This window comes from Boleophthalmus pectinirostris, unplaced genomic scaffold (assembly GCF_026225935.1).
Source record: "Boleophthalmus pectinirostris isolate CB_2022bp ecotype Guang Dong unplaced genomic scaffold, ASM2622593v1 HiC_scaffold_14, whole genome shotgun sequence".
NCBI classification, from domain to species: domain Eukaryota; kingdom Metazoa; phylum Chordata; class Actinopteri; order Gobiiformes; family Gobiidae; genus Boleophthalmus; species Boleophthalmus pectinirostris.
The window spans coordinates 24,497,231-24,520,413 of record NW_026571047.1 but is presented as its reverse complement, the minus strand read 5'-3'; the positions used below and the strand labels follow the sequence as shown (position 1 = coordinate 24,520,413).

The following is a 23,183-nucleotide window of genomic DNA, read 5'->3' as shown; positions in this document are numbered from 1 at the left end:
TTTTTAGTAAGAATAGCTTAGTTTGACATCCTCAAACTAATCCACTGACTTTAACATGATTATAATGAATAATAATTGTTGCCATAGTAACACTGACAGGAAGAAAAATATATAAAAAATAAGGCCCTGGCTACACCGATGTTTACATCATAAAACACAGTTTTATAAGATTGGTGGTGTTTTCTTTAAGTCTGCACTTCTCTAAAAGCCTGGAGCCGCCTGGAGCTGCAGACAGTGATTCTGTGTAGGCTGCACTTATCTTAATCGGTCTCTTTTCATGAAACAGCGGGAGCGCGCACTGTCAGCTTCCCGTCCGGGCGCGCGCCTTAATGGTCCTCCTCCTCCGTGCGCCTCGCGCTGCTCCGGTGGCTTAAAGCACTCTCCGGGATGTTATTCCTCACTCGGCCTGAGGACGGCACACAGTGAGGAGCTGCCGTGTCTCTCACCCACCCCTTTCCCGTCGTCATCCCCATCGTCCGTGTCGTTTAGTTTGTTTGTCCACGGTTAGCCCGTTCAGTCCCAGTCATGTATCGTTATTTCGGGGAGCTGTTGAGCCGCTCGGCCGGTAGCGCGCTGGCCTCCGGCTGTGTGGAGTCTGCTCTACCTGTGTCCTCGTCTCTGATGCGGGTCCGACACTATGCAGACGCCGCGGACCAACCCGACGACCCCAACTTCTTCCGCATGGTGGAAGGCTTCTTCGACCGCGGCGCTGCCATCGTGGAGGACAAGCTGGTGGAGGACCTGAAGACCAGAGAAAGTCCCGAGCAGAAGAGACACCGAGTGCGGGGAATCCTCCGCATCATCAAGCCCTGCAACCACGTCCTCAGCGTGTCTTTCCCCATCAAGAGGGACAACGGAGAGTGGGAGGTGGTGGAGGGCTACCGCGCCCAGCACAGCCAGCACAGGACGCCCTGCAAAGGAGGTAAGAGGCGGGCCAGCTGGGCACAGTGGTGCCATGACAGCTAGCTCCAGGAGCTACTTAGCTTCACTTAGCTTTATTATTAGCTTCTTCAACTGCTACTGTGGCACAGGCGCGGCACCTCTCCAAGTGCAACATATGGCCTTTCATTCATTCCACATTACCTGATATTTCACTGTTTATATTAATAATAATACTATATTCGATCAACTTTGGTCATTTTTATTGTCGTCTTGTTTTTATGACCTTTTTCACACCTGTTCACCTGTAGATCTGCTTCAGTTTACATTGATTCTTTTATAAACTTTTTGTTTAGTCTATTTTACCATCACTAACAGCTCAGATTGTACTTATATTGTGCAGATGGGCGGTTTAATGATTTCAGGGAGACCTTTAAAACTTGGATCACCCCACACGTGTTTGTGAGGGCGCACGTGCAGGGGCCTGGCTTGTTTACGCAGATCGTGCGGAGCCCACTCCTCCTCACGCCACGAGCGCGTACGTGTACGTGTACGTGCCTTCAGCAAATACCGTGCACGCAGTGACAGAGGAGTATGTTCTTTGTTCAAGGGTCATATCATCTGCTCCAGCGCTCAGTGCAGCTCTGATGGGTCTGGGGGTGGGAGGAGGAGGTGGTATTTCCAGGCTTTCCTATTTGTCAGCATTATGACAGGTGGGGGAGGGAGGGCCCCGCACGAGAGCCAAGGGACAGTAGTGCAGTGTGGAAACAGATAAGGCTATAGGTTCAGAATCACTACTGTAAAACAACTGGTATAACCCAATACACGTGCACTCTCATCTCAAATGATAAAGGAAAGTCAGTCACAAACGTTTCCATAATACAATTATACACTAAAATGAAAATCTATATAGGCTAATGGTATGTAGCCATTAGTGCCTGACTTTTGACATAAAATCAATTAAAAATGTTATGACTTAAAGCGACCATTATCATTTTATATCATCATGAGCTTTGGAGCAGCCATTGCCATAGTCGCCTACAATCTTGCATTGGATAAGTGGTCATATACAGTATATTGAAAGAAACTTGTATTTGGTGACTACAGGGAAATTTAAACATGTAGTGATTGAATTACTCCTATTACACAAATTTGCAATTGTTTTTGATATCATGGTAAAAGAAATATAGTGAAATCCTTAACTTTTCCCCTTTTTAACTGTCCCCAATAAGCATCTATGGCACCACAATCAAATATTTATAATTTTAAAAAGTATAGACATCCACGTTATTGACTATAAAACTTTAGGGATGTAACAATAACTGAAATATTGTGATATTGTATCGGCAAAAGTCTCACAACAATATCATGGACCATCAAAATATATCGAATTACAAGTTTCTTTGCTTAAATTCATTGTTATGGTGCGAAAACAGAGAGAACTACATAGACCATGATCCTTTGCTCTGTTTCAGTCCAACGTACATGCTGAAATAACTGTAAATAACTGTTATTAAGCACTTTTAAATCTTAATTATTTGGATTGTGATGAGAGAAAAGAAGTATATTCAAAAATTGTGTTGGCTTCCACAAAAATAAATATCGTACCGTGAGATGCGTATCGTGAAAAGTATCGTTACATCCCTATAAAGCTCTTCCTATAGAAATGCAGATAAAACATAACTGCTTGTATCAGCACAGTCTCTTGCAAACTCATTGTTCATTGGGTCTAAATTCCTATAGTCCAGTTGAATGTACAAACTCCACCAACTCGCTCTCGACTCTGGTTATTTTTCGAGATTAATCATTGATGCAGTTCACAGACCCTTCAGTCGGGTTAAGATACAAAGGGCACTGTTTTAAGACTCAGGGCGGTCGGAGCGGCTGACACTGGTTGGAGCTGATCTGTCTGTTTGTCCTATAGAGCTAGTTTTAACCTGTGGGGATTTGTGTGTGGGGTTGTGCAATTAATTCAGTTTTAGTCGAGATATAAATTGTCATTTCCTGTGCTGAAAAGTAACAAATAGAGTAGAGTACAAAAGTGAAAGTACTGTGCATTTCTGGTGGAAGATCCGTCAAATGCTTTTCTTCACGGAGATGTTATTGCCTTGTCTGGAATGTTTCACAGTATGGCATTAAACCTTTCTATCTCCAGGGAGACCAGACCAAGTTACAGGTCATATCTGTGGAAAGGCGACCCCGCTCACAGTCATAAAGCCTGTTTTTCTTGGTATTTTTGAGCTATAAAACCACCTGTAATTGAATAAATGGAAAGTAGAGCTGTTTAATGTCACACTGTGGAACTTTCTAGGCAGAGCAATGACATCTCCGTAGAAAAAAAAGAGGTGATGGACCATCTTTAAGTACATTTTAAAGTGGATACTTTTAACTTACATTTAAATCTAGGCATCTGTTCTTTCTACTTTTTATTTGAACTGGACTGAAAAGTAAGAAGTACCTTTCTAAAAACAAACTGAGCTCATTCATCGTAACAACTTGGCCCATTTATTTGTTTTTAAGACGATAAAATAGAGAAATTGTGATCGTTCAATATGAGGAAAAAACTGTCATACTTTTTGTCGTATCTCCCACCTCTATTGTATTGCAGAAAGGACTGTAAAGGAGAAAAGATCAAATCAATACATCTTAGATTTTAACACTACCTGTACCATAAATTTGCTTAGAATACATATGTTTTTTAAATTTAAACAGACAATTGATAATGTTGGCATTTTACTGCTTATTTTGACCAGTTTATGTACCGTAAATTGCAGACCATAAGCCTCCACTTTTTTCTAAAGCGGCCAATTAAAGGATGCGACTAATATATGGACGGATTCTTTGTTTGGCATTTTAAAATTTAGTTGATGTGGCTTATCTTCGGAAAATAGGGTAATATCTCTTTGGAACATTAACTTTACAATCAAAAAATATTCAGAAATTTGTAATTGTCATAGAAAAACAATTAAATTAAGTTAGAGCAGCAAACACTGGACAGTTTTGATGTAATAAAGATAAAAAAAATAAATAACAAATAAAATAAAATAAATATAATAAAATAAAAATAATAAATAAATAATAAAATAAAAATAAACCCCATATAGAACCCCAGTGGAAACATTAGCATAATAAAAACATTTAGTGCAGCCTATATTGTACAAAAAACTGAATACTGAATGACTACATCAGTATTATGAGCCTTTCTTTCTCAATCACTTCCACTTTCCAACATTACAACATTTTATTCACCAAGCACACAATGTTGCTGACGGTCTAATTTATAGGCTGTCGTTTCCTCTAAGTGTGCATATATTGCGTTAAGTCTAGTCCACTTCTACTTTCACTTCAGTTTTGTCCATTTCTGAGCTTTATTATCACATAAATCAGCAAAGAATCAATATAATTTGTATGTAAATAACAATAACAAAAGCATATGTTATTATAGTTGCTGCTTTGTTGGGTCTACAATAGATTTCAAGGGCAAATTGGCCTGAATTAAATGTACACTACACAAAGCTCCTCTGACAGCGTCTCCTGGTTGAGTGAGTACAGTAAATCAGTGACCGGATGGGAGTGGGGCAGATAGGCTTTCATGTGTATAATTTTATTAGCTGTAGCTCCTATGTCCTCTCCAACACCATTGTCCTACTTTGTAAATTAAAACCGCTGTGCACGTCTGATATGAGGGCTCTTGTGGAAATTAGAATATAAAATGTAAATGTAATCTTATGCTAATATACACGTTTCATATAACAGGTTAGTTTAAGAAGCAGTACTGTTACTTTAAAGGTCCTATATTACACAAAATTACTCTTGTAAGCTTTAAGCCATGTTATATGGTTGTTATCTCATCAAAAACAGACCTGGAATTGTGTTTTGTTTCATTCACACATCTGCATCTGCATCCCCCAAAAGCTCAAAATGCTGTCATATAGTGATAGTTTTCAAGTTAACAGCTACTTTTTACCTTTTTGTTCAGTAGACATTGGCAATTCCAGGGCTAAAATTATCCAAATTATTCTAGTGAAGGTGTATACAGTTGAAAAATGTCATGTGGAAGTGTCATACAGGAAGTGCTCCACAGAGAGTGCTTTCAGTTTGAGAGAAGAACTCGGCCTCAGTATGCAGGTTTTGTGTGGTAAACATGCGTGAATGGAATAAAACACAACTCTGGTTTGTTTTTTGATGAGGAAACGTTATAACATGGATCAGAAGATAGCATAATATGGGCCCTTTAAGACCTTTTTAGATCAATATTGTGAATTTGAAATGTGCAAATTCCAACATAACTTGTCTACGGTGTCATTATTATAACTTATTATGAATATAACTACACAGCAAACGCAAGCACAGTAGGTCTTCTTTAACTGTATTTTCTTTCGCAAGCTGACTCGCATTGCTAACACTAACCACAAACATGCAACAAAGCTGTATGCCAACAAGTATAACGTCATTGTTTACAAAAAAGTGCTTATTTGGTCTTGATCAGAAACGGTCTACATGGAAATAATGACTCGATGGCATTTTAAAAACTTCAAAAATCATGATTAAAACCAGACTTTTGATATTAGTATGTTGGTTAAAAGTATCAACAATCAGATTTGACGTCACATCTGAGCTTGAAGCGTATTATTAAGTTTCTGTTATGATCTATTCCGTTACAACCTTGAGGACATTAATGCCTGTTAAATCAAGTATTTGTTCAATACCGGCCTCACCACAACATCAACTACCCCCTTCCCATATGCTGCGTGGACCCACTTCTAAACCAGATCTAAAACCAGGACTAAACCAGTTCTAAGCCAAGTCTAAAAACAGGGCTAAAAACAGGGCTAAAAACAGGGCTAAAAACAGGGCTAAAAACAGGGCTAAACCATGTCTTAAACCATGTCTTAAACCATGTCTTAAACCATGTCTAAAACCATGTCTAAAACCAGGGTCTAAAACAGCGTCTTGAAAAAGATGCTTATTGAAAGAAAAAATGTATTCGAAACTAGATACAGATGGTAAAAGAAAAGAAAGTACTACAATTTTAATGCTGAAAACGTCTTTCTATTGACGAAATAAGGAGTTTTTTTATTATTATGGTGGTATCGGTATCGAAATAAAGTTTTTAAATTTTTGTATCTTAACCCATTTTCATTCTTGGCTTGAAAAGAAGGGAGGAAAAGCTTGATAAATTATAATCTGAAAGTGGTCGAGTAAGTAGTAGCAGTAGTGGAGGCTGTGTACTTCAAAACCCGCTTGTTCAGTGCTACCAAAATCCTAGTAACTCCTCAGTGCTCTGATGTTTGATGAACCACTTTGAGGGCGGGGCGTCCTTTGTACTTTGCGGATTTATTGACTTGTTTTGAGTCTTAAATCTTTTCTACTGTGCGTCCTTGGGTTCCTCTCTGTGTGTGTAAGTAAGCTGAGTCTGGTCCAGTTATATTTGGTCTGCAGGGGAGCGTGCCTGCCTATGGTGTCGGGTTGGTTGCCACGACGACATAACTAACCCCCCCACCCTTTCCTCCCATAACAGGAAGTGAGAGTGGGTTGTGGGTCGGATGCATTGCTCTGATTGGACGGGAAATCAGGACACGCCCGTTTGTTTGGATGCAGCGGTGATCTTTTATAATAGAGTCGGTGCTTGTGGCTGGATCTCCTGTTACATGAGTTTAGATAAGCACTTTCACCACGTCATTCTCAACATCTATTGAGCTTAAAAGTAATGTGAGCTAATTTAATTTTAATTTTACTGAGCTAAGAACTTTCTTTTTTTAAATAAAATACTACAAGAAACTGACACTGCAATGGTCAAAAGGCACATAATCACAATCAGTGCCCAAGTTTGGTTAGTACTGAGGAAAAAAGAGGAAAAAAATAGTCTGTATGTTTATTCTTTTGTAACATTTTGTCTTTTTATTGCTTAAACTCCTATTACAAGTTGGTGGTCTAGAGTTTGTCATGCATTTCACATGGAGTTGTAATTAAATATGTAATGTGATGTGACATACGTGGACAATGGAGTATAACGATTGAAACATACTATAAATAGAATAAATATAAAATGTTAAATAAAAATGAAGCCAATGTCCCTCATTTTCTAACAAACTTAAATAATTCAGCTGAATATCTTTTTTTTTGTAACATATCTGGTATTGCGCCATCTTTACGCCGTCTTTACACTGTCGTTGACATGCTGACATTGTCTTTACATGGTCTTTCTTTATACTGTCTTTACATAGTTTTTTACACTGTCTCTACATTGTTTTTTACATTGGTTTTTACATTGTTTTTACACTGTCTCTGCATTGTCTTTACATTGTTTTTTACATTGTCTTTACATCGTTCTTTACACTGTCTTTGTCTTTACATAGTTTTTTACATTCTTTACATTGTTTTTACACTGTCTTTACATTGTCTTTACGTTGTTTTTTACACCGTCTTAACGTTGTTTTTTTACTGTCTTTACGTCGTTTTTTTGACACTGTCTTTACGTCGTTTTTTGACACTGTCTTAACGTCGTTTTTTTACACCGTCTTTACGTCGTTTTTTTTACACTGTCTTTACGTCGTTTTTTGACACTGTCTTAACGTCGTTTTTTTTACACCGTCTTAACGTCGTTTTTTGACACTGTCTTTACGTCGTTTTTTTTTACACCGTCTTAACGTCGTTTTTTGACACTGTCTTTACGTCGTTTTTTTGACACTGTCTTAACGTCGTTTTTTTACACCGTCTTTACGTCGTTTTTTTTACACTGTCTTTACGTCGCTGCTTTTTACACTGTCTTTACATCTTTTTTTTACACTGTGTTTATGTCGTTTTTTACACTCCTTACATTGTCTTTACACTGTTTTTATGTTGTCTTTTATACTGTATTTGACGTAATATTTGTGTGTTTTCAGGTATCAGATACAGCACAGATGTGTCCGTTGATGAAGTGAAGGCCCTGGCCTCTCTGATGACCTACAAATGTGCTGTAGTTGGTGCGTATTTGTTTAAATCTTCTATAAACACTGGACTGATGATAAAAATGAACTGATGCATTTCTGTTTGACTCCTGCTGCCCATTTTCGAACGTAGATTAATATAGTTGTTTTTACATGAAAATCAAACTACCTGTAAATGAGCACATCAAAACTATAGGAAGAGTAAATGTGCAATTGTGGCAAAAAAATTTAAAATCACAGAGAAACTTGAGACTAAACCACAAAATGTCCTGATTTGACTTCTTATTCAACAGTCTCTTTAATAACATTGGTCAGATGTTGTGGTCCTTTTGTAAATTCTTCACACACTGCCACTTATTTAAAACTATAATTTATCAGTTTATGTATAATCTCACCAATAAAAGTAATTAAAAAAAAAAAAAACTTTAAAGGTGCATTGTGTAACTTTTCTGGTGGAGGATCCATCAGATGCTTTTCTCCATGGAGATGTTATTGCTTTGTCTGGAATGTTTCACAGTATGGCTTTAATCCTCTCTATCTTCATGATGACCAAACCAGACAGTTACAAGGCAGATCTGTGGAGAGGCGACACACTCACAGTCAGAATACCTGTTTTCTTCACCAGAAAAGTTACAAAATGCTGTATTTTTGAGCTATAAAACCACCTGTAATTTAATAAATGTAAGGTCGAGCTGTTTAATGTCATACTGTGGAACATTCCAGGGAGAGCAATGACATATCCGTGGAAACAAGCAGGTGACAGACCCTAATGAAAAAGTTACATAGTGCATCTTTTAAGTATGCACTTCAGTATAGTAGTATAAATAGTACAAACTAAATGGGGTCAACAAAAAATACTGCATAATTTAAGACTTTAAAGTGCATTTTGTAACTTTTTTGGTGGAGAAAACAGGGATTCTGACTGTGAGCGGGGTCGCCTCTCCACAGATCTGACCTGTAACTTAGTCTGTTTTGGTCTCCATGAAGATAGAAAGGATTAATACCATATTGTGAAACATTCCAGACAAGGGAAAAATCAGACAGATCCTCCAACAGAGAAGTTACACAATGCACTTTTTTTAAACTACAGACTAAACCACACAATGTCCTTGATTTTCCGTTCACTCTCTCTTGAGCTGGTCTGACTAATATCTCCTCTTGCCGTAGCTGTAATCATGGTTTTTTGGTTTAAATCTTTGTTGTTCGCTCCAGATGTGCCGTTCGGAGGAGCCAAAGCCGGAGTCAAGATCAACCCCAGGAATTACTCGGTAAGCTGCTGCTGTAATACCAACACATCACACACACAGGCACACCCATGGAGGGAGGGAGGGAGAGACGGAGGGAGGGAGGGAGAAAGACCGACTGAGAGAGGGAGAGAGGGAGAGAGACCGACTGGGAGACCGACTGGGAGAGAGACCGACTGGGAGAGAGACTGGGAGAGAGACTGGGAGAGAGACTGGGAGAGAGACTGGGAGAGAGACTGAGAGAGAGACTGAGAGAGACTGGGAGAGAGACACATGGAGGGTGGGAGGGAGAGAGACACACACAGGGAGGGAGAAACGGCGAGGGAGACACACAGGGAGGGAGGGAGGGAGACACACACACAGGGAGGGAGAGGAGACACACACGGAGGGAGGGAGAGAGAGAGAGACACACACACACATGGAGGGAGGAGAGAGACACACAACACAGGGAGGGAGGGAGTGAGAGAGACACACACACACACACACAGGGAGGGAGGGAGGAGAGACACACACACACACACACACAGGGAGGGAGGGAGAGAGAGAGAGACACACACAGGGAGGGAGGGAGGAGAGAGACACACACAGGGAGGGAGAGAGACACACACAGGGAGGGAGGGAGAGGAGAGAGACGCACACACACAGGGAGGGAGGGAGAGAGACGCACACATGGAGGGAGGGAGAAACGGCGGGTGAGAGAGACACAGGGAGGGTGAGAGACACACACACACACACAGGAGGGTGAGAGACACACACACACACACACACAGGGAGGGGAGTGAGAGACACACACACACAGGGAGGTGAGAGACACACACACACAGGGAGGGTGAGAGACACACACACACACAGGGAGGGTGAGAGACACACACACACACACAGGGAGGGTGAGAGAGACACACACACACACACAGGGAGGGTGAGAGACACACACACACACAGGGAGGGTGAGAGACACACACACACACACACACAGGGAGGGTGAGAGACACACACACACACACAGGGAGGGTGAGAGACACACACACACACACAGGAGGGTGAGAGACACACACACACACAGGGAGGGTGAGAGACACACACACACACACACAGGGAGGGTGAGAGACACACACACACACAGGGAGGGTGAGACACACACACACACACACACAGGGAGGGTGAGAGACACACACACACACACACAGGGAGGGTGAGAGACACACACACACAGGGAGGGTGAGAGACACACACACACAGGAGACACACAGGGAGAGACACACACACACACACAGGGAGGGTGAGAGACACACACACACACACACACAGGGAGGGTGAGAGACACACACACACAGGGAGGGTGAGAGACACACACACACACACACACAGGGAGGGAGACACACACACACACACACAGGGAGGAGAGACACACACACACAGGAGGGTGAGAGACACACACACACAGGGAGGGAGAGACACACACACACAGGGAGGGTGAGAGACACACACACACACACAGGGAGGGTGAGAGACACACACACACACAAGGAGGGTGAGAGACACACACACACACACACACACAGGGAGGGTGAGAGACACACACACACACACAAGGAGGGTGAGACACACACACACACACACACACAGGGAGGGTGAGAGACACACACACACACAGGGAGGGAGGGAGAGAGACACACACTGGGAGGGAGGGAGACACACTGGAAGGGAGACACACATAGGTAGGGACTGAGGGAGAGAGAGACACACACACATTGGGAGGGAGGGAGTGTGAAAGAGATGGGGAGTGTGTGAGAGATAGAGGGACAGAGAGAGAGAGAGACAACCATACAACCATGCGCAGAGATGGAGAGACACAGAGAGGGAAAAATGGAGAGAGACGGTAAGAGACACGGGAATTGAGGGAGGGTGAGACAGAGGGAGAGGCAGAGGGAGAGGCAGAGGGAGGGGCAAGAGACTGAGGCGGAGAGAGAGAGAGAGAGAGAGAGGCGGAGACAGAGGCACTACGAGCTGTGATCATAGACTGAGACTCCTCCTGTATCATTGTGTAGTCTGAACGCCCTGAGTATCAAATGAAGTTCTTCTGAGGATAAAAATATGTAGAGCAGCACACAAACCATGGATCTGGCTCTAATAAGATTATACAACAGGCAAAAACAAATGACAAAACATTTCCATGGGTTTGAGACCTGAGCGAAATGTTTTTAAGTCCTCAAAATGGCGTCCCTATACCCATGAATTCAGGCCGTTTCAACTTTCTGAATTGTGCAACATTTTGAGGACTTTTTTCACATTCAAAAAGATGTAATTTTTTGTTTGTTTGAAGCTTTTCATCGCTATGGCAACGGTCCTATTTTTTATCATCATTCTGAAATTTATGGAGTGTTTTTCTGGTCAGTTTAGGAGGAGAATTTACTTGGGTTGATGTAGTTGTATGTTTTATATGCTACCTGAGACATTATATTGTCACTGAAATGGTAGTAGGAATTATATTAAACGCAAATTATGAAAAAACATACACTATTCTATAATTACTTGAGCCTTAAAAACAATGTAATTTCAACACTTTTACAATGTGAGCTTGTCTAATGCAGTTCTATGTATTTTCTTGTAACTGACTGTGTGTTTTGTTTTTGTTTTTCTTTAGGATAATGAACTGGAGAAGATCACCAGGAGGTTCACCATTGAATTGGCCAAGAAAGGCTTCATTGGTGAGATTTAAAATGGGGCTCTACGGTGCCTGGGTTTCTTCGTCGTGCACTAAACACACCTGATTTTACATTTGTCAAGTTAAAAATGCCTCTTGTGCTTATAGAGGGTGAGGTGAGTTTGTATTCTGTAGGTTACTTTGTTTACTGAGAGAAAATAATACAGGTTTGACAGGTTGAATGCCCCCATAGGTCCAGTATTTATCTGTGACATGCTGTTTTATTCTGCTGCATTGAGTTTAAACAAAGGGGGGTTAGTTATGGGTTACACTGAGTTGAGCCACTTCTAACTTCCATGGCTAGTTTTATGGTATTTTGTTCTAATATTACTAATTATTCACATTATTGACAGAACATGTTTGCCCATTATACCTTTGTAAAGGAATATCAAGTGATTTAAATTGATAAAAAGTTCTTGTCTTTCTATTACTAACAATTTAACATTATTTGGCATGTAGTGAGATTTTTTTTTTTCCCCTCAATCGTCATTTTGGTTGAAATAATAAAAAAGGTTTAAGTAACTTTTCTGTTGCATGGTTTGCCACTTGGAATTTTCCATGGTATGGCATTTTATCCATCTCCATGGAGACAAGCAAGTGAGTCCCTTAGACCAAGAGTGTCAAACTCAAATTCACAGAGGCCAAAATTAAAAACTGGGACTAAGTCGTGGGCGAAACTTAATATTTATTGAAAAATTTCAACAACATCTGCAAGTTTAATCTTCTTTCGAGATATGTAATGTTAAACCTTTTCTTATTAAAATAAATGTTTAATAATAGTTTTGCTTAAACATTGAATCCAGAACAAGCATAATATAAAATAATAACAACATTTTAAATAAATAATGTCTCTATAGTCTGTCTGTAGCCGGCGGGCAGCTCTAATACATATTTGATATAATCTCGCAGGTCAAATATAATTATATTGCAGGCCAAATTTGGCCCCGGGGCCTGAGTTTGACATGTCTGCCTTAGACCAAGTTCCAGGTCAGATTTGTGGAGAGGTGCAATCGAACATTTAAGGTCGACTAGTTAAATGCCACCATGGAGACGAGCGGAGAGACTTCAGGGACTTCAGTACAGTTACATAACCACCCTTAAGTAAAACAATCTTGACTTAATTTAATGAAGTTTGTTTTGTAGTGTAGATTTAACAGTGATATGTAAATAATAAACATTTTTACAGTGCACACACCACATACAAAGACACAAGCTGTTTTTTCCCTCGTCTCTTTCTTCTTTCCTCCCTGGGGCCACAGCAGCACTCTGCACATGACCAACCTTGTTGTTGACGCTCTGAATATGGCACAAACACATTCACTGGGGCTCTTTCATGCCCCCTCCCCTCTCTCCCCTACCCCGCTGCCCTCCCCCTCCCCCTCTGCCCTCCTCTTCCATGGTCCTCTGCGTTCCTCTGTCTGTTTTTGGAGCTGGTTCCAGAACACGCAGCCCGAATGGTCACACCACTCTCTCACGGACATTTGAAGCCCTCAGGAGCCCCTGCACCTGTCTCAAACCCCACTGACACATGTGTAGCAATGTTTACGGTGCTCAATGAATGGAGAAAAGTTTATTTAAGATTGGACTGAAATGCAATACAATACTAAGAATGCTGCAGTATTTTAGATGAGAAAACTCATTTTCATTTCAGAAATAAGCCAATGTTAAAAAAAAACACTAAATTGTCAGATAACAATCAGCAACATTTACAATCACAATATATTATAAATATTTGGACACACAGCTATTTAAATCTAGCCAGGCTGGTGCCACCTAGTGCCTCCGCTCAATTTAATTTCTCTCCAGTGACTAGGTCTGGAATCAGAATACACTAGACGGTTTACAAAACCCCTGGAAGTTGTAGACCGCACACCGGCCAATCAGTGAAGAGCTGTGAAGCCATGATGTCAAACTCAAGCATCTGTCTGTGTCCCTTTTGTGGAACAACACAACAGTAAACAAAGTGGTCGAGATGGATGTAGATGAAGACAGACATTATGTGTTGGCAATGATTCCCAAGATAGAGAATTTAAAGTCGGAACAAAGAGAATGTTTGGTGAATTTTATCAAGGGGAAAGACGTTATGGCCCTTCTTCCTACGGGATTTGTTGCATTACATATGTCAGGACCAAATAGCAGCGATTGGTTAAATTTTTAAAAAAAAAAGGACCCACCTACCATCGAGCGAACGAATCCTAACGCTGCAAGATCAGTGAAATGGAATGTTCCACAGTATGGCATTAAACCTACCTCTTATCTTATTTGTTCAGTTACAGGTGTTCTCCTTGCAAATCCTTTCAAAATCCTTGGAAAAACATGCATTCTTTACTTTGGGCAGGGCCACGTCTCCACATATGTGACCTGTAACGTGACCTGTCTATATAGAGATGGCTAACTTTAATGCCTTACTGTGGAACATTCCTAAACCTTTTAGGAGCAGTGAAAATTCATCCTTAAAGATTTGTCTCATAAAAGAAGACAAAGAATCCCTTGTAGTAAAATTGTCTTATGTTTTTTTTAAATGATAATATATTTTCTCTCTTGTTCAGGGCCTGGCATTGACGTCCCTGCCCCAGACATGAGCACTGGAGAGAGGGAGATGTCCTGGATCGCAGATACTTACGCCAACACCATCGCACACACCGTGAGTTTCACTTTCACTTTCATTTTGATGTGTACTTGTGTGGAGTTTAAAAACACAGTGGAGCACTTCATGTATTACCACATGACATCACAAGGTGGAAGAGTTTTTTCTGTTTGAGAGAAGAACTCAGCCTAAACATGCAGGGTTTGTGTGTTAAACATTTGTGAATCAATGAAACAAAACGCAACTCCAGGTATTAAAACATTATAACAAAGATCAGAAAATAACATCCTTTTAAACAATTCTTTAACCATAACCACAACCAATATTTTAATGAAAATGTGACATTTTAATCTAAACCTAAACCAAAAAAGCAAACATTTGTAGAACTAAAGCAGACTTGGCCCTCTCAATATTAGTTCAGTTTAAGTTCTGGGTTAGACATGGTTTAAACTAAAGTCCAAATTTTGCACAATGATTCAGAAGTTTGGTCACAAGTGAAACCTATAACATTTCTAGTTGGTTAAATTTCTATGGAAACCCTCTTGTTTATTACAGACCACACTAAAGTTTATACAGGTTTTTTTTTAATTTGATTCTAAAATGAGTCAGACTCTGGGAGGAATGAGTCATGAGGAATGAGCTTTTGGCCGAGACCCCAGACTTCCTGCCTCTCCCGCCTCAAACAGGACACAGCTTTGTCTTTTCATTTATATTCAAGGCTTTTCTATTGAAATCAGCAGCTTTTCAGTTGGTGTCAGTTCTAGGTGTTCGAAACCTTAATCAGCAAACTCCAGACATCCTGAGAAAATCGGGTGTTTATGAGAACTCTTTTTTGTTTCGCTTTTGTTTCGGTTTGTCTTTTACTGCTGAGGAAGTGTTTTGTCATTCTGTTTTTGGGGTTAGAAAAATCTCCTGAGCAGAAGAAGGGGAAAGATACACAAATAAATACAATAATGCAAAACATAAAAAAAAACATGTATTTCTGTTAAAAATAATACTGAAAATGAGTAGATTTTTGGGTGCAAAAGTACAGACAGCAGTGCAGTGACTTGAAACAAATGCAAACAAATTAAAGGGCTATTTTTTGATCTATGCTATGTTATTTCTTTATCACAATCATACCTGGAGTTGTGTTTTGATTCATTCACACATTTAACACACAAATACTGCATATTTTACAATTTCTTCTCTAAAATGGGAAAAAAAACTCCACCTTGTGATTTTATGTGGTACTACAGGAAGTGCTCATGTGTTTTTAAACTTCATACACCTTCACTAGAATCATTTGGATAATTTCAGTCCTGGAATTTCCAATCTCTGTTAAACAGCCATCTTTAACCTTTTGTTGATGTAAACTACCGCTTGCTTCATGACATCACAAGGTGGAACTGAGCATTTTGAGCTTTGGAGATGTACACAGATTAATAATAAAGGATTAATCGAACTCAAAAAATGTGTGAATGAATCAATCTGTGTATCGTTCATTCATTCGTTTTTCAATGTAAAACCAAAAATAAGAAAACAAAAAAACAGCAACAGTTTTCTTCATTTGTCTCCAAAATCAAAATTAAAAAAATGGATAATCATTTGTTTTTTCAGTTTTTAAATGAATAATGGAAAAAACTGATAATGCCTGTTTCCCTTTTCTGTGACTTAAACTGCGATGCCAGACTGAACCAGGACTGAACCAGGACTGAACCAGGACTGAACCAGGACTGAACCAGGACTGAACCAGGACTGAACCAGGACTGAACCAGGACCGGGGACTGAGACCGGTGGCAGGTGAGACTTTAGACCAACGATGTGTGAACTCTAAGAAGCAACGACAGACGTCTGCTTCCTCGAAGACGATACAAAGCTATATGTCAAACTCAAAATAGTTCCCCAGGCTCTGTAAAAATACGATTTCATTTGCTATGACATTGACACATGAGGTAAAAGCCGTGTGCTGTACAGTGGGTTTGTAGTGTTGCCTCATGGGTCAGCGCTGTGTTGGATTCAGTGTCACATTCCTGCTGTGGGCACGTGGCACAGGGGGCAGTGTTTATGGACACGGCTGCCAGACTTTTTTACCAAGCTCGGGGTGAAAATGATATTGTCTGTACCCCCAAAATAATACTAAAGTTGGAGATTTTTTTATTTTTTTATTTTTTTTGGAAGGTGCATTGAGTAACTTTTCAGGTGGAGGTTCCGTCGAATGCTTTTCTCCGTGGAATGTTTCACAATATAGAATTACACATTTCTGTCTTCATTTAGACCAAACCAGACCAAGTTACAGGTCAGATCTGTGGAGAGGCGACCCCGCTCACAGTCAGAATGCCTGTTTTTCTAGGTATTTTCGAGCTATAAAACCACCAGTAATTGAATAAATGTAAGGTAGAGCTGTTTATTGTCACACTGCGGAACATTCCAGACATTTCCATAGAAACGAGAAGGTGACGGACCCCCCCCAACCAGTGTGCCTTTTCAAGTTTGCATACAACTTACTACTTAAAAACAATCTCCAGAGGTGGGACCAAGTCGTTGTTTTGCAAGTAAGTCTCAAGTCTTTGGCCTCAAGTCCGAGTCAAGTCCCAAGTCAAATACAGGCAAGTCCAAGTCGAGTCTCGAGTCACTGGCCCATAAGTCCGAGTCAAGTCCAAGTCATCTGCTTTGAGCTTCAAGTCATTTCAAATCTTTCAACCAAACTACCAAATATAGCTTAGATTTTTGCAATTTATTTGAATTTTAAACTAAATTGTACTTAAAAAGTCATGGTATGTTTATATATGAGTATTTAGATAAGAATTGTAGATTTTTTTTTTCTTTTTAAGTGTCTTGACAAGATCTTAGTTTGAATTATTACACTCAGAATAGAAAGAATTAAGATTTAAAAGTGCTTAACAGTTATTTTGCCATATAGTCTGCACTGAAATGGAAAGATCATGTTCTATGTAGGTCCCTTCGTTTTACTATATTGTACTTTATATTACTGTAGTACTTTTGAGGATACCACTTCAGTTACATCCAAACCGGGACTACAGAGGAACTAAAGCAGGAGACTGGTTCCCGAGGTCTGAGATGGATGATGTGAGACTAAACCAGAACTAAACCAGGACTCAAGAAGGTCTACAGAAGGTCTACAGAAGGTCTACAGAAGGTCTACAGAAGGTCTACAGAAGGACTACAGAAGGACTACAGAAGGACTACAGAAGGACTACAGAAGGACTACAGAAGGACTTGAGGAGGAGGCTGGTCACTGAGGTCTGATAGTCTGTGACTAAACTAGAACTAAACCAGGACTCAAGAAGGTCTAAACCAGGACTAGACAGGGACTAAGACAGGAGGCTGGTTCCTGAGGGACGACAGAGGGACTTGAGGAGGAGGCTGGTCGCTGAGGTCTGATAGAATGCGGGACTAAACTAGAAGTAAACCAGGACTCAGGCAGGTCTAAACCAGAACTACAGAAGGGCTAAAGCAGGAGGCTGGTTCCTAGATAAAGTGAGACTCAACCGGGACTACAGAGGGACTACAGAGGGACTTGGGGAGGAGGCTGGTTGCTGAGGGCTGATTGAGTCCTGGTTTAGTTCTAGTTTAGTCACGTATTTTAACAGGTCTAAACCAGGACTACAGAGGGACTTGGGGAGGAGCCTGGTCGCTGAGGTCTGATAGAGTGCGAGACTAAACTAGAACTAAACCAGGACTCGAGCAGGTCTAAATCAGGACTACAGCGGGACTAGAAGAAGAAGTCTGTTTGTGAGGATGGAGCATGCAAAACTAAACTGGGACTAAACCAGGACTACAAAGGGACTAAAGCAGGAGACCGGTCTTTAAGGTTCTCAGAGTGCAAATGGTTCATACGGCACTAACATGTCAGAGGTGTGTTTTGGTGCTAGGTCCAGTTCTACCATAGAAATTTAGACAAAACGAAATCCAGGCACTGCAGAAAAGTAAAAGTTGCCCGAGGAAATGTCTTCACCAGGACAATATTGTGTTTTTCTTTCCAAATGTTTAATTCATGTGTCTTTACAGCAAATAAAGCTTATAAAAAACAAAAACGTAGGGCACGAGAAGTTTAAAATCTTTTTGTGTCTTTTCCAGGACATAAACGCTCATGCCTGTGTGACTGGGAAGCCCATCAGCCAGGGGGGCATCCACGGGAGGATCTCTGCCACCGGACGAGGAGTTTTCCACGGCATCGAAAACTTCATCCACGAAGCTTCCTACATGAGCATGCTCGGACTCACCCCAGGCTTCCAAGACAAGACCTTCGTAGTCCAGGTCGGTGTTCATTTTGTCTGCGCTTCAATTCTCTTTCCTCGCTTCCTTCTCCTCGGTTCCTCTCTTCGATCCTTCATGGTTCAGCTGTCAATCAAATGTGTCATATAAAGTGGTGTCCCAAAGAAAACTACGGGAGGAAGGAGTAAAAATGAGAGAGGCAGACATCAGATAAAATAATCAAACTTTAATGTTTTCAGTGAGGAGTTTCTATCCTCTCTCCTCGCTGTGTCTCCTTTGTGGGCAGGACTTCCTCACCCAATCTGGGAGAAGGAAGCGAGAAAAGAGAAATGAGTTACATGACTCAACATATTTAGTCTAAAGTAGTTTAAGTTTTGTGTGTATTGAATTATAATGTCTTGCTTGTGATTGATGTTAAGGCTTTTGTGCTTCAGCTCGCCACACAACCATTCATCTTCTCAACACTAAACCAGCTGTAATCTCTTTGTGTGCCACGAAAGGATTATGTCATTCTCAAGATTAAACACGATAGGAGGAGATCAAGAAGTCTATCTTTTATCACCAACACAATACACACAATACAGAGACACGATTAGAAACTGAACTATATATATATATATATCTCCTAAATTGTAGTGCAAATATAGGCCTCGCTACTAGAAATGGCAATAAAGATTTACTATAAGATTTATTACAAATGTTGTGCACATTTTTAGGTAAAGTTATAGTTTCAAATAAATGGACTTAGTCAGAGAGATCAATTATGTGTTTTTTTAATTTATTTTTGTGCATGTTTAAGTTATGAAAAAGTTAAAAAAAAATCTCCATGCTTGCTAAACTTTGGTGTAAACCTGGTGAAAGTGAAAGAATACAAATATTATATTTTAAATTAAATAATAAAAATATAAAACGATAAGAGTTGAGTGATTAAAACATACATAAGCAGTTAAAAGTTTGATGAAATGTATACTTATCATAAAGAACTGAACCAACTCAGAACTTTTCTAAGTTGTTTATTGATGGGTTTAGTCTTGTTGGTAAAATGCCCATAATGGCCACATGAGGGCGCCAGAGCATTTTGTTTCCATCTGTAGATCTTTAGAACTCTCAATTAAATGAATAGTACAGGGTAAAAAAAACAATAAATAAAAATCAATACATAAAATGAATATTTAAAAATAATAAATAATAATAATAATAATAATAATAATAATAATAATAATAATAATAATAATAATAAATAATAATAATAATTAATTAATTATTATTATTATTATTATTATTATTATTATTATTATTATTATTATTATTATTAATAATAATAAAATAATTGCACAGGGTATTCATATGTTTCTGTGTCCTGGGCATTATTTTGAAGGGTAATTGCAGCCCTTTTCTCTCTCCTCAGGGCTTTGGTAACGTGGGTCTTCACTCCATGAGGTACCTGCACAGGTTCGGGGCCAAGTGTGTGGGAGTGGGCGAGATCGACGGAAACATCTACAACCCCGAAGGCATCGACCCCAAGCAGCTGGAGGACTACAAACTGGTCTGAACCGCTCTAGTCCAGTTCTTAACCGCTCTAGTCCGGTTTTCTGAGACAATTGATACTTTGCAGTGACATCATGCTGGGGGCAGCAGCATGTATGTCTATGGTGGGATGTTTATCAGTTACCATGGTCACACATTAGTAAAAACTCCCAAATAATTGAGTTTAAAAAAAAATAAATTAATCTAAAAGTGTTGACCAATGTAATATACTATAATTCCAGCTCAGTTGTTTAGGATCAGATTGTGTTAAAATAAAACTCAGATTAACGTTCATCTTGAGTAACAGCTTCAGACAAAGCAGTGCCTCCAGTTAACATCACCCCCAAGGGAACATTGATGACATGAGCTGCAAAGTATCAATATATATTTAAATTTGAATACCGGATTTTTCAAAACTTCTAAAATAATCAAACTTGATAAATTGGAGTAAAAGAAGGATAAAACTCATTTTAAAGGTGCATTGTGTAACTTTTCTGGTGGAAGGTCCGTCAAATGTTTTTCTCCTTGGAGAGGTTTTTGCTTTGGAATATTTCACAGTATGACATTAAACCTTTCTACCTTCATGGAGACAAAACCAGTTCAAGTGACAGATCAAATTTGTGGAGAGGCGAGCGCGCTCCCAGTCAGAATGCTTGTTCTTCTAGGTCACGGGTGTCAAACTCATTTTGGTCCGGGGGCCGTATCCAACTTACTTTGATTCCAAAGGGGCCGGATCAGAAAACTCATGTCATATAAACCCCAAAAATAACAATAAGTTCAAATATTTGTGCAGAGAAACACAAATCTATTACAGAAATCTTTTTTAATTGATGAACTCTTTCTTTTACAAAATATTATAATATTATGAACAACCTGAAACTTTAAGAAAAATACAATTTCAACACAATGTTTTAACATGAACTTGTTTGTAAATAGGAATAAGTAAATTTATCTTGGAAAATCCTGCACTCGGCTCCACTTTTCTCATGTTGGACATTTTTCTGATGAGGGTGTCACGGTCAACAGTCAAAACGATCGTCCTTTAAGAGCGTTTGGAAAGAGACAAGTCTTCATTTGTGCTGCTCTGGTGGGAGGGGCCACGTACAGAGACGCTGGAGACGCTGTTATGCTCAGCACCGCAGAAAATTAACAATGTTTTAATAGAAAATATAATAAAATATTTTGGTAGAAAATCAACCGAGGGCCACATTAAAGGTCTTGGAGGGCCGGATCTGGCCCCCGGGCTGTATGTTTGACACCTGTGTTCTAGGTATTTCTGAGCTATAAAACCCCCTGTATTTGAATAAATGTAAAGTAGATCTGTTTAAAGTCATACTGTGGAACATTCCAAGCAGCAACAATGACATATTCATTAGGGTGGTCCAGAATTTTTCTTTAGATTCTCTAGATTAGAACCCTGCATTTGGTTCCATATTTGGCCAAAATATTTTGATCCAAATTTTATACAAATTAATATTTAGAAGTTGCTCAAGACACTTGAAAATTGCCCTATAGAGCCTAGACTATAACGTAGCTCACCAAATTAGAAGTATTTGAATAATTAGTAATTTTATTCTGCAAACACAAACTGAAACTTGCATAAAAATGACTTAGAAAGTCCATGACTAAAGATGTGCCTGTGCTCTTTGACACCTGCAGAAGGTCCTGTTTCTGATCTTCATTCTTTGTTCGGCTACAGTTCAAATCTTGAATAAAGATTTCAGCGACAGCACTGACGACTCTCCTGGAAGACACAGTTTTAGCAGCTTCTGAAAATCTTCATCATCAGCCCAGGCTAAAAATGTTTTTGGCAGATCAGAGTGGCAGTAGCTCAGTTGGTAGAGTGATTGTCCACTGATCCGAAGGTTGACAGTTCGAACCATCGAACATCACTGGTTGAGCGGTCAGATCCACTGACCCACAGGTTGATGGTGTGATTCCAGTTCCCACAGATGAATGCCATCAAGAACTTTGAAGGAACACATCGTGGTGACAAAATCACTGATCGGTTCAGCTTGAGCATGGCACAGTTCTAAAGTCCTAGTGTGAGTGTGCCCTTAAAAATAAAAAAAGTAATGCAGTAGTTACTTTCCCTGGTAACTAGTTACTTTTATAGTGGAGAAACTCAGTTACTTTTTTGGAGAAATAACTAGTAAATATAACTAATTACTTTTTCAAAGTAATGTGCCCAACACTGTTGAAAATGCAAAATTAGTCAATTTCTAGAAAACTTCCTGCAGCTTGAGTAACTTCTAAAACATCTGCTTTTTCTACTAAATTTCTTCCTAAATCATGCAGGGTTCTAATCGAGGTTAACTGAAACTTTATTTTTTACCATGCTTTGATGGACCATCCTAATCATAGAAACAAGCAGGTGATGCACCCCAACCACAAAGTTATAGTGCACCTTTATAGTGCCTTTAACCTTTAAGGACATTTTTTGTGCAGCCCCAATGCATTGTGTGTGTGCGTGCGTGTGTGTGTGTGTACATCTTTACACGTGTGCGCCTCTACATGTGCTTCTGTGTTTTCTCTACAGCAAAACGGCACTATTGTAGGCTTCCCAGGGGCAAAGCCGTACGAGGGCAGTATCCTGGAGGCAGACTGTCACATCCTGATCCCTGCGGCCGGAGAGAAGCAGCTCACCAGGAACAATGCTCCCAGAATCAAGGCCAAGGTACAGTGTGAACATGAATTACTCCAACTGTGCTACACAAGCTCCCTCTAGTGGTGTCCTACAGTTCTAATATTTGCTTCAAGATCCCATATTACGCTTTTTTCTGATCTATTTGATTGAGGGTATTCCATCAAAGTCATTTAATAAGTCCAGGCTTATCCTGAAATCCTGAGCTGAAACTAGCTCCGTCTTGACTCGTTCCATGACAGAAATATGCCTGACTGCAAAGCTCACGATTACCAAAATGACCTGGTTTAATACTGATATTTGGACAGCTGATGTGTGTTTCTTTTGGAGTTTGTTTACATTAGCAACTAGAGAGACGCTTGCACCATTCGTGTCAAAAACATGGCTCCTTACATATAAAAAAGGATAAAATGTTCCGAACTTTTCAAGAGGAGATGTCTTCTGCATT

General features: G+C 39.9%; 1 protein-coding gene across 1 annotated transcript in view; it reads left to right on the top strand.

The window, feature by feature from the left end:
* Window positions 1-334: 334 nt before the first annotated feature.
* The window catches only part of LOC110174582 (glutamate dehydrogenase, mitochondrial), a 30,863-nt gene continuing 8,014 nt past the window's right edge, over window positions 335-23,183 (top strand). Inside the window, exons 1-8 of the mRNA XM_055150221.1 lie at window positions 335-922; window positions 7,767-7,847; window positions 9,024-9,079; window positions 11,700-11,763; window positions 14,309-14,403; window positions 18,427-18,606; window positions 19,973-20,110; window positions 22,631-22,768. Coding sequence (XP_055006196.1) covers window positions 526-922; window positions 7,767-7,847; window positions 9,024-9,079; window positions 11,700-11,763; window positions 14,309-14,403; window positions 18,427-18,606; window positions 19,973-20,110; window positions 22,631-22,768 — 1,149 coding nt within the window. The 5' untranslated portion in view covers window positions 335-525. The remainder of the gene's footprint in view (window positions 923-7,766; window positions 7,848-9,023; window positions 9,080-11,699; window positions 11,764-14,308; window positions 14,404-18,426; window positions 18,607-19,972; window positions 20,111-22,630; window positions 22,769-23,183) is intronic.